Source organism: Tachysurus vachellii, chromosome 13 (genome assembly GCF_030014155.1).
Source record: "Tachysurus vachellii isolate PV-2020 chromosome 13, HZAU_Pvac_v1, whole genome shotgun sequence".
NCBI lineage: Eukaryota > Metazoa > Chordata > Actinopteri > Siluriformes > Bagridae > Tachysurus > Tachysurus vachellii.
This window is the reverse complement of record NC_083472.1, coordinates 7067501-7079884: the sequence shown is the minus strand read 5'-3', so window position 1 is coordinate 7079884 and position 12384 is coordinate 7067501. Positions and strand designations below refer to the sequence as shown.

The 12384-nt window shown below is 41.9% G+C and overlaps 1 protein-coding gene across 6 annotated transcripts in view; it reads right to left on the bottom strand.

Moving 5' to 3' along the window:
* atp8a1 (ATPase phospholipid transporting 8A1) overlaps positions 1-12384 on the bottom strand; it is a 120527-nt gene that overhangs the window by 90423 nt on the left and 17720 nt on the right. For 5 of the 6 annotated variants that reach the window (XM_060884631.1, XM_060884632.1, XM_060884633.1 and 2 more), the window contains exons 3-4: positions 2505-2604; positions 550-648 (exon numbers count right to left, since the gene is read on the bottom strand). In XM_060884631.1, coding sequence (XP_060740614.1) covers positions 550-648; positions 2505-2604 — 199 coding nt within the window. Of the gene's footprint in view, positions 1-549; positions 649-2504; positions 2605-12384 lie in introns of those variants that run through there. The other variant, XM_060884635.1, reaches the window with a different exon arrangement.

The window sequence follows — 12384 nt, the reverse complement described above, 5'->3', positions numbered from 1 at the left end:
GCATTGAATTTCTTTGTCATGTCACACTCAACAGCGGTGTTTAATGGCTCATATGAAACACTGCACATTGTGTCTGCTTTCCTAAGCATTTCTTTTTTCATCTAGCCTACAAGTGACAATATGTTCATAGAAAAGCTCCAAAAAAACCCTAAATGGTTAGTTTTTACCCAAATCTTGAACATAAATGATATCAAACCCATTTCTGCTCTCTGAGACAGCAAGTTCTTCTTCATACACATCTACAACTTGAAGTCTTTTACTTAAACACACTTAATTCTGTGGAATAATTTTACAACAGTGAGAAAAAAAACACACATCTCACACTGAAAGCCAACTGAGTACTAACTTCAGATAAAATAATTCATGTCTTTGTACTGATTGCAAACATCTGATGAGTAAATTTCCATCCTGAAGATGCAAATGAGCAGCAGTGAACTGGGAAAAATTAACTGGTTAAATAAGAGCACTGAAGCCATTACCATCACACCATCAGACAGACATCTTACATACACATTAATGAAGCAGAATGAAAAGCAGCGAGCGTCTCACCAGATCCTCGATCACCTCCTTCACTGCTGCCACCACCAAGATGAAGAGCAACGGCACCAGCGTGGTCCAACGTCCGGTCGGAGAAACATCCGGTATTTGCTGAAACACACACAAAAGCATATGCACTAATGTTGACCGAGGACATGAAAAGTTTTCACAAAAATCACACATCCGTCCCTGTAACCTGTGTGAATTTCTCATATCCAGTGACTCTGGAACTGTCCTTCATCATGTGCTCCTCTCTAGCATCTAGGTGGAAAAACAGGCTTCTCCTTGAGTTCTCTGTGTGTGTGTGTGTATATACATGTAATTTGTCGACAGAAGGTGAGAATGGTGACCTGAGAGCAGGCCGTTAAGCATTAAGCTGACAGGCTGGAGGAGTGATGAGTGAGCACGAGTCAGCAAATTAGCACACGTAGCATTAGTCTTCTGTTGCAGATAAGAACGGCGACAGACACAGTCACACATGCACCGAAACCGACACCAACCGACACCAACTGGAACCGACACGCGCGCACACACCGACACTTTCTACTTGCCTGGTTGTCTTACTAATAAATTTATGTCTACCCTTAACGTGTGTTATGTTAAGGTCTTTTTGTATAACGCACTCCTATATTTTCACTGCTGAACATATTAGCATCATTTGCAACCAAAACAGAAAAACATTACAGCATGTGGAACTTGTGATCTATAAAACCATTAAATGTATTTATGAAATCCAACTGCTCTCGATCCATCTGAGATCTCAGTTAAACACCCAGAACCATAATGTCTAATATAATGTTGTCTACATAATATAATATAATAATTTATAAGAATTTTATAAGAATTTCTTTTCTGTAGAATTTTAAGTGATAAATTATGTTGCGATACACAGCCTTTGTGCACCCTGAAGGAGACACAAGAGAATCTTGCTCTGTATTCACAGCTCAAAAACGACACTGTCAAAGGATCAAAGAGACAAAAGGCAGGTTCCCTGTGAGCCTTTGTTTAAAACTTGGGCTTAATGTGTTTAGCTGTGCTGTGATGACGTGCTCCCGGTGCTCACTGTGCTCTTCGTCTCTTTATAGCGGCTCAGCTGAGTGTTCAAGGTCGCCTCATTGTCAGCTGAGAGAACAGACACACCAACCACCTGTGCTTTAAAATCCTCTCACTTTTCTCTCCCCTCTCCCCCCCCTTCGTCTCTCCTCCTCGGTCCTCACTCGTCTCTCCTCCTCGGTCCTCACTCGTCTCTCCTCCTCGGTCCTCACTCGTCTCTCCTCCTCGGTCCTCACTCGTCTCTCCTCCTCGGTCCTCACTCGTCTCTCCTCCTCGGTCCTCACTCGTCTCTCCTCCTCGGTCCTCACTCGTCTCTCCTCCTCGGTCCTCACTCGTCTCTCCTCCTCGGTCCTCACTCGTCTCTCCTCCTCGGTCCTCACTCGTCTCTCCTCCTCGGTCCTCACTCGTCTCTCCTCCTCACTCCTCACCTCCTTTATTCTTCTCTCCCTATCTCCTATCTCCCCTCTCTCTCCCAGCACCCACTCCCTCTCTCCTCAAGCCACCAAATCTCAACCCAACTGAAGCTTTATGAGAGAATTTGGAGCACCATGATAGACAGTGCTATCCACCATCAGCAGCAGCGGCATCATGGGAATATCTTTAAAAAGTACAATGTTCATCCCTGCAGTACAGTTCCAGACACTCTATACCAAGAAGAACAGTTCTGCTGGCTCAGAGTAGTCCAACAACTTAAGACACTTAATCACATAATGGAAGGGTTTTTTCCCTTTAATTTGTCCAATTTAATCAGAGGAAAAGGTGATCAGCAGGAAGTCTGCTGGGTTCATCCAAAGTTCAGCTACAACAGATTTATAGAGTGCATCTAAAGCCTCTGTCAGGAGCAAGGTGAGGCAAAAATAGATGATTATCTAACGTAATGATGTAATGCTAGCTTCTGCCGAGGTGGGTTTTACCTGCAGCAGGGCGATGAACAGGAAGAAGGAGTTTGCAGCTCTTCTGAATTGTGAGTAGAGAAACCGCGGCAGGAAAGTGAGCACGTTGTACTTCGCCGTGCTGGAGAAGGAAACAGAGTAAGCTGAGTCAGATTACAGAAGGAGACACTGCAAGCAAAGTTAGCAACAACAAATCCCCCTCCTCTACTGAACCTTGGCACTGTGGTAGAAACTATGACTTAACTATTACATTATATAATACACTACAGTCAAACGTTTCATGAGACCAAACACAAACATCAGCATTTTTAGGTTTGCAAGAAAGAAATATTGCATAGTATAGTAATGTAGCATTCTGGGGTGTTTCTTTCACAGCTCCAAATATTAAAAAAACCAAGGAGAAAAACAAGACGTTACAATGGAGACTGTCCTACATGCCCTGAAAATGTGTAGGATGCTCTTACAAAAGAGTTAGTCATTTATTATGTTATCAATCGGATATAGTCATGTTGCCCAGCCCTGCCAGACTACACTGCAAAATCCACCCAATCTCCACTAACAATCATATTTACCCGCAACAAACAACTACAACTCTGGTCAGGACAGAGATATATGCAAAATCAACAGAGAGGAAAGGAAACACAGGCAGGGTGTGTGGAGTAAATAACTCCGTGCCTGATCAGGGTTGGACCAGCACCAAATTGGGGGGGGGGGGGGGGGGGGCGGGTGTGTGTGTGTGTTGGTGGAGTGAGGGGGGAGAGCGAGAGAGCGAGAGAGAGAGTTATGATGGTTGGAGTTTGGCACAGACTCGATCAGGCTCTTGTGTGATTTATGCCCACATTAGGGAGTGGGCAGGCAGTGCAGTGCATTATGGGGTGATGTATATAAACCCTGTATAGACGAGGAGTTTACACAACTGCTCACTGCCACCCAGTCATCTTTATCATCTCATATATTCACCATCATCAGCCTCATTGGTGCTCTGCTGTGTCCCCATCAATGCTGACCATAAAAGATCATCTTCATCAGTTACACTCGAGAGGTGAATTATAGGTGCTATGGATTTATCACTTAGCACAGGTCATTTTCCTGCACATTACAAACTGCATCTTTAATTTTTAAAGATAAACTACACACCATGGCCACTTTATTAGGAACAAGTGTACAGCAGCTCATTCAATCAGGTGGCAGCAGCACAATGCATGCACAATGAGGGGAAAATGTGGTCATGTACGAGGAGATGAGCAGCTTTAAAAGTCTCAGACTTCAGAAAAGTTACACAAAACTGAGCATTCTGAGAATTTCAGAACACACATCAGAACTTGAGGTGGATGAGCTATAAGTGCAGCACAGGATCAGGAATCTGAAGCTTTGTCCAACCTTCAGCTGTTCAAATTCGGTCACGTTTTCCCCCCATTCTCATGTTTGATGTGATCATGAACTGATCTTCTAACCTTCATCTGTATGATATAATGCATGGCTTTGCTGTGTGTGACTGGATAACTGCATAAAGAAGTATAGAATAAAGTAGCTGGTGGGTGTTTATTCACATTAAAGGCAAATCCTGCATAGGAGGCTGAAGGATATGAAAGAGATTCCAAGGAACTGTATAGTTTAGTACTTTTTGCTATTTAGAGCGTAGGATGGAAGGTATGAGAACATTTTGACTAAGAGACTTTACATAAGCAGGTTTAAATGCTTTGCATAAGCCTTTATACACTACAGCAGTTCTGAGGTTTATTTAGCACAAGATTCATTTATTGCCTCAAGATAAAAGACATCATCGGTGTGAAATGAACGTTAATACCGACTCAGGAAATTTTGCCATGGAAGATTTGCAATAGTTGCACTCGGTAATATCAACAGAATTATTGCAGATCTGATTGAGAAAAAAAAAAACCAGCAGGTTAGCAGCAGCTTCTAAACAGCAAATGGATGAATCCTGTGTACCGTTATACATTTATGGCTTTTATGGCACGTCCCATTATTTAGCAAAGCTGAGTGCTCAAGATTGTCGCACGTAACAACGTAATCGAGCCGCGGTTAGGGAGAAACTATCAATTCTAACACTCAAACAAGGTTTCCCACTAAGAGCGATAACGTCCTTAGAGGTTTGAGTTAGAAGAACATGAGTCAAGGTGATTTACCTGCAGAAAGAGAACGAGAGATTTAGTTCAAAAATAATCACTCTTTACAAGCGTGGTAAGCAGAAAAGCATCTCAGAATGCACGTCAAACCTTGATTCATACCACAATGGACCAAAAACAAGTATTTAAAGCTACAGGTGACTTTTTTTTTTTAATCTTCAACTGTCCTGTTTCGGTCACATTCGTAATTTAATAATGGTTTTGAACCTTCTTGATGTGCATCAGCATGATTTAATACACTGCCCTGCTGTGCAGGATTGATCACAAATATAAAAAGCCGTTAAAAATATTTAGGAAATATTGCTTTTCTAAGACATACATTTTATGTCACACACTCCCAACTAGGAGATATTCAGGACTGAGTGAAATGTGATAGTACCCCCTTATTGTATGGGCTCCATGGATTCAGCTTTCAGAGATCGCTATCAGACAAAAGCAAGCGACAGCCAATTAGCAGCACAATGTGAGATGGAAAGTTCTGGCAAGAGCTCGGCTTACTCTGATCTTTCTCCTTTTTCTAGCTGTTCTCAGAACAGGCACTTTACCCAGAACACTCACGGCTGTGAGCTAACACGACTACAGAGCCACATCCAGCGCTTTGTGCTAGTGCTGGGACGTTCTGTCCGTCCCTCCCTCCTGCTCTCTCTTTCCATTTTCATCCATCTTTCTGTCTCTCATGTACAACAAATCCTTTTTCCTTCGCTGAATATGATTCTCTAGGCACCAACAAAACCCCATACAGTATAGTGCCTGCTTTCATGCAGTGTGTCTCATTTCCTACTCCACACCTGACCAAAACCCCAACACCGAACTGTTGTGTAATCTTGTATATTGTTGTTGTTGATCCTGTAGTGTTGTTGGGAGTAACTGAAGCAGAGCTCAGAACAGACACACCCAAAGCAGTTCTGTGCTCATGTTACTGAAGTTAAAGAGAAACAGCCTATGTACGGTCAAGAGTTCATGACCAGAGGGAACAGACACAAAGACGTCCAGCTATAAAATCCAGCTGAACGTGTTCACAGAAAATCCTCTGTTGCTGAACCTTAGAAAAATTCAGTCACATCATTAGATAAGAGTAAGTGTATAGGAGAGTTAGGAACTGACCATCTAAAAACACCTGGGTTAAACCTGTTGACAGAATAAATAGGATCAATCTGATTCAGATGAAGGTTTTCTACCACATTCATTACATACTAAGGCCAAATTGCCTAAACTATATCCAAATATAGATGAAACCTGTGATCGTTGTAATTCATCTAAAGCAGATTTAACCCATGTGTTCTGGTCATGTTCTAAACTGAGACAATTTTAAACTCTACTCAATTTTAAACAAGACTTCTCCCTAACCCAATAATGGCTTTGTTTGTGGTCACAAGTGACGACGTTCATTAACTAAAGATAAAGAGTACGTCCTGTCTTTTGCAACATTAATAGGTAGGAGGAGAATTCTTTTGGAGTGGAAATCATCAAATTCACCTAAACGGTCATCATGGCTTAATGATGCTTCTGAAAACTGAATACTTTCTCAGAGGATCACCCAAAACATTTCACAAGACATGGGACCCTTTAATAGTGTATATAGAGAAGAATGTACCTCTTCCTCCATCTCACCATCTTCATTTTATTTTTACAGATTTTTATTTTTTTTATTCCTAAATAAATGTTATTTATTTATTTACTTACTTTGCTTTCTTTCACCATGTTTGATAGGTGGAAAGTGAATAAGGAACGTGGAACAAAAGGAAAAAGCACAGGTTGCGATAACCTGACTGACGGAAAATGTCCTTTTAAGTGCTGGTTACAGTCTGTTAGCAGATCATCTAACCTTTGTGCATTTGACATAGGAGCTCATAGAAGAGTGAACTTTTCATGCCCAGATAAAAATAAGCCAACCTTTCATCTTTCCCTGGAGTTGTGGGGCATCGTCACTTTCTACGAAATTAATACAGAATATCTCACATCTACTGAACAGTTTTAAACTCCTAACTGGCCTTGAAGTGAAAACCCAGAGAAACAATAGTACCAATTTTATGTGATCTGAACAAAAAAAAGTATTAGTCTGAATTCTTAGACATGGTACTGATTGTTAGTTCAGAAGCTTTTCACCCGGTGTAACAGTTTGTACAGTAGCAGGATTATAATGTGTTTATTTCCCCCTCAGAGCTCAGATATATTAATATTCTCTACAGCAGCTTTAACTATACAGTACCAGTGTGACCCAAACCTTTTTTCTAGAGAAACTTAAATATGAAATAAAGGTGGAAGAATTTCCATTATTAGCACATCATTGTTAGAGCCGCATCTTACTCCGTCTCTCAGTAAAAGTGCTGGTCTCGTGTGTGTAGCCTCACCAGTTTCAGTTTGTTTTCACACTTGCATGTAAAACATGAGAGGACTCGTATAGAGTGCGAGTGTTGTGACAGAGTGGTATGACTTAACTAGCTTAATCGCTGGTCAATTTTCGGCCAGAGGGGTGGATTAGTTACAAGTGCTGCATTATTTAATGGAGAGAAAGTTGTGGCCTGTTGCTGCTTACACACATTCGCTTCTCAGGTCTCAAGTGCACACAGAATACAGGTCGAGGAAGAACCTTCAGAGTGGGTGTATGAAGGTTCTTTACATACCACATACCATGTGAGTGCTCACTTGTGTGTTTGGTGTGTGTGTGTGCTGTTTGTAAGGTTACTCCACACACTTCCATGGTAGTGTGAAGTGCTCTGGTCAGCACTCTGATGCTGAAGGTGGCATTTGGCCTGGTCACTCCGCCAGGGACCCCGAGTTCCCCTCCAGCATGCAGTAGCATTCCAACAAGATCCAGCTTGACAAGCTGCCATCTGAATGCTGTATACACACACACACACACACACACACACACACTACCCCAATCTCAGTACAAGACGCTGGCTGAACATCTGGTGCAGATAGCAAACAAAATTGAAAATTTTTAGAAGTTTCAAAGTCATCATCTGATTGGTTCGATTCTACAGCTGGGCTATTCCGTGGGTGGCCCGTGAGCCATATCTGCCCCAGAAGGGTATTTGTTCCAGCCCTTCATGTAGCCTAGTGTGAAAAAGTCATCTCTAGAATAAATTTAGTTGTCAGACAACGGACCCCACACTTAAGAAGTGTCGCTCGTCTGTTCCATTCAGCACGAGCCACAGTCACAGCACAGAAAAGGATTCACATGGCGTTAGACAAGTGGCGCGAGCAGCTTCTCCTGTGAGACGCGATGACTAACAGGACAATGACACGAGAACTTTTGTTAGTATCAGTTCTTCCTTTACTTTTTTCATAAAAAACAGGAAATTCAGTGAAACAGTAACCTTACTCTGCTACACTAGCTCTACTTACACGTGCATATCATCACTCACACACATGAATTGCACTAAAAGGAGTAAACACACATCCCTCACTGCCCAGTACCTGCACCACTGTATGCGTATTGTACTGACAACATACAGTATATACCCGATTTCAATGCTCTTTCATTCGAAGGCAGTTTAAATGTTTATGTTAAATGCCAATTATTGAGATGGCTGTTGTAGTTTAAATAGACATACTCTTTTGTTATGTGCACTGAAGTCTCTGTCAAATTAGGCTCTCTGATTTACGCATTTGAATGTTGAAATAATCTACTTGGGCATCTTACAATGCACTGATGTTGTAATGCAGTTTCAAAACACAACACAATCATGTTTAAAATAAAGCTCACTTGAGTGTCTTATGGTGACAAAATACAACATACAGGCTCCTATATTGTTGTTGGGTCATCTCTCCGCCCCCTCACTTGGGATGCTTTTCATGAACTTCCCCCATGACAAACTAAGTGAATAGCCCTGATCTACAGGAGACGTGTCACACGTTCTAATTACCCCCTGGAAGAAGGAAGCCATCTACATTTACAACTGTTCCAGTGATCACTTATGAGGATCAGCTAAACGCTGGAATTTCCAATCGTTGTGAATTTCACAGAAAAAAAACTTCACCCACGATGATTGGTCGCTTTTTGTGTCAATCAGATGCCCTCTTAAGCGGTGCTTGGCCAATAAAACCTGCTACATACGTGAGACTAACTCCACCCCGTCAGAACCCAATCAGAGGAGAGAGCTGCCTACCCTTTTCTACATACTGTACATGAGCACACAAACCCTGACAATAACCTAGTGCTGTTCTCACTGACAGAACAGTACAGGGACATTAATACATCATACACACCACGGGAACACCTCCAGTTACTACAACAGCCTTTAAACACAAACACACACACACACACACACACACACACACACACAAACTGAGCTAATAACCCTACAAACACTGCAGTGGAGGACGTGCCTATGTAAATTTACACCTGAAATCTGAGAAGTTAAGCCAGATTTGGAAAAGGTTTCCAGGTAAAATGGAAAAAAAAAAAAAACTTCAGAGTTCATACCCCTGGTGTGTGTGTGCCTGCTTGTGGGGTGTAATATAAATAAATAAGCAAACGAATGAATAATTAATAAGAAGAAAACGGAGCTCCTCAGTCACTCACGCAGCAGGAATACAAACGTTAACTTGGCTTGATGAAAGTACTGCTTTATTTACAGCAGAGAAGAGAGAAGCAGAGGAGGGAAAATAGCTGCAGTGTACCTGCGTCTCATTCCCTTTTCATGTCTTAAGTTTACAATGAGTTGGCGGATGCTGCGGTACAGGTACGGAGAGCATCAGGCACGGCAGTGGTGCTGCTCTTTATAAATACTGTACTGTACGTGCTGGATTTCCTGCGTACTTTACTATTCATATTCAACTGGTTCAACTATTCAACTCCTCTTTCTGCAAGTAAGCTCAAGCTTCCACACAATGTGAAACATTTTCAATTCAGAAGGCATCAATTTGTTTTTGGTGCAGATCGCTGAATCTGCTAGAGCGCAATACAACCACGATTCGATTCAAGGAAATCAAATCAACTCACCTGCCTTTTACATTATTTGCATTTTTACACAGCAGTATTTTTTATTTATTTTTATTATTATACATAAAGTTTAGGGTTGTTGCACCGAGTCATTTTAATCGCTGCATTTGACAGTGGCACTTGCCACTTTTTTCCCCCCACCACAATTCTAATGTGAAAGCTTCATCAGAACTGGAGCTAATTCAGTGTCAGCAATCATCACCACAAGCAACATACTGTACACACACAGGGTCCCAAACACTGTGCTAATCTTTCTAAAGCCTTCTGGATACTACACTGCTTTCAAAATGTCCGAATCGCACTCCTGATGTGTTGTTTTCTACAGTATATCTGTACACGACAGGAGTGATCACACACAATACACAAGCTTTAACCTTGATGGATCCATGCTAGAGCGTGTTGATCACCACATCCATCTTCTCGTTACAACAAGCACAAGAACTGTCTATGGTGCGTCATGACGGTTGGTTCGGCACTAAACATGTGAAGAGATGATTGCTTGTGGAAATGAGAGACTTGTTTCACTACTGATCAAATGGTTGTGAGTTCAAATCCCGGCAGAGGCAGACCTGCTTGGTTGTATATATAAAACTCTGAGTTTGCCATGACACATTAGTTCCTCAGGAGCTCTCGGTTGCACAATTATAAACTGTTGTAGAAATTGCATTATTTACATTTACATTATTTATTGTCCAGTACCATGCAAATGAGGATGAGGAGGTTCCCTTCTGAGTCTGGTTCCGCTTAAGGTTTCTTCCTCATATCATCTCAAAGAATTTTTCATTACCACAGTCATCTCCAGCTTGCTCATTAGGGATAGATGTTAGAGATATATAGTATTTTGAATTTTAAATTAATATTTTTGAATAAATTTTAAAATTTAAATACATGTGTATATGTATTCATTTATTTTTCCTTCATTTATATATATTATACAAAATGTATTTTAAATTAAAAATTAAATAGAATATATATATATATATATATATATATATATATATATATATATATATATATATATATATATATATATATATATATATATTTTTTTTTTTCTTTTTTTCTTTCTTCAATTTAATTTATTTGTATAAAAACATTGTATTTTAAATATATATACAAAATTTATTTTTATACAAATAAATTAAATTGAATTGCAATTAAAACATTCTTTCAACGAGTAAAATTCTCTCTGGAAATGTACTAAAAGATTACATTGGGACTCATGATCTTTAGTACACCAATAGGTGAAGTGAAACGAGTGTGCAGAAATGATTATAGGAAAATAAAAACGTATATAAAAACACAGTTTGAGTCGATTTAGTGACGAGTGTGTTCAGTTATAATGAATTCCTGCAGTTCTAGAATGTTCTTGCCATTTTCACATGCAAATACATATTTGAATCGATATGTTTTCATGTCCTGAATAAAAAAAAATTATCCTAAATAAAATATCCCTATATTAATGTCAGATGGACTATTTATGCATTCTAAATAGATCTGTAGTGTCAAATTTAGTACATAGATTAATTATGAGGGAATTCTTGGTTAGGGACAAAACAGACCAGGACCAAAGTGACAAAAGACATGAAATTTAAACATAAATTTAAATATAAGGGTTAAGAGTTAATAAATAAAAATATAGACGACAAATTGCCAAAAGGACCACAGAGACACATCCAGGTTTTTTACTGTTTTTCTTTAAAAATGTTGATCATTTAAGACTAGGGTCTCTCACTGAAGTCTTCAAACCCCTCGTCATGATGGACTGCGTTTGTGATCGACTCTGGATAAAAAAATGATTTGATCCCATCGGAGATGATGATGATAAAATAATAAAGCCTTGATGAACTCATGTCCTGCTCTGCATGTGAAATTGTACTGAACAGGCAAAGCTGCCCTGCTCTTCTACAGGCCATGAAGCAGGAGGTGAGAGATCTCATGAGGATGTCGTCTCAGAGCAGACAAAAACCGGAGGAGGTGTAAATAAAATCTCACCTGCACAGCACTGTGTTTGTGGGTGTTTGCTCCGGCATGTTTTATCACTTGTCAAAGACAAATTGGTGAAAATGAAATATCAAATCTTTCTCACCTTCTAATTCTGTTCAGTCTTACATGCTCTCCTGACGTCCTCAAGCCTCAGCTCACCTTCACACACCTCTCTCCTCGTCTCTCCCTGTCGGGCCCCGCTCGCTCTCTCCTCGTCTCTCCCTGTCGGGCCCCGCTCGCTCTCTCCTCGTCTCTCCCTGTCGGGCCCCGCTCGCTCTCTCCTCGTCTCTCCCTGTCGGGCCCCGCTCGCTCTCTCCTCGTCTCTCCCTGTCGGGCCCCGCTCGCTCTCTCCTCGTCTCTCCCTGTCGGGCCCCGCTCGCTCTCTCCTCGTCTCTCCCTGCCGGGCCCCGCTCGCTCTCTCCTCGTCTCTCCCTGCCTGGCCCCGCTCGCTCTCTCCTCGTCTCTCCCTGCCTGGCCCCGCTCGCTCTCTCCTCGTCTCTCCCTGCCTGGCCCCGCTCGCTCTCTCCTCGTCTCTCCCTGCCTGGCCCCGCTCTCTCCTCGTCTCTCCCTGCCTGGCCCCGCTCTCTCCTCGTCTCTCCCTGCCTGGCCCCGCTCTCTCCTCGTCTCTCCCTGCCTGGCCCCGCTCTCTCCTCGTCTCTCCCTGCCTGGCCCCGCTCTCTCCTCGTCTCTCCCTGCCTGGCCCCGCTCTCTCCTCGTCTCTCCCTGCCTGGCCCCGCTCTCTCCTCGTCTCTCCCTGCCTGGCCCCGCTCTCTCCCCGCTCTCTCCTCGTCTCTCCCTGCCTGGCCCCGCTCTCTCC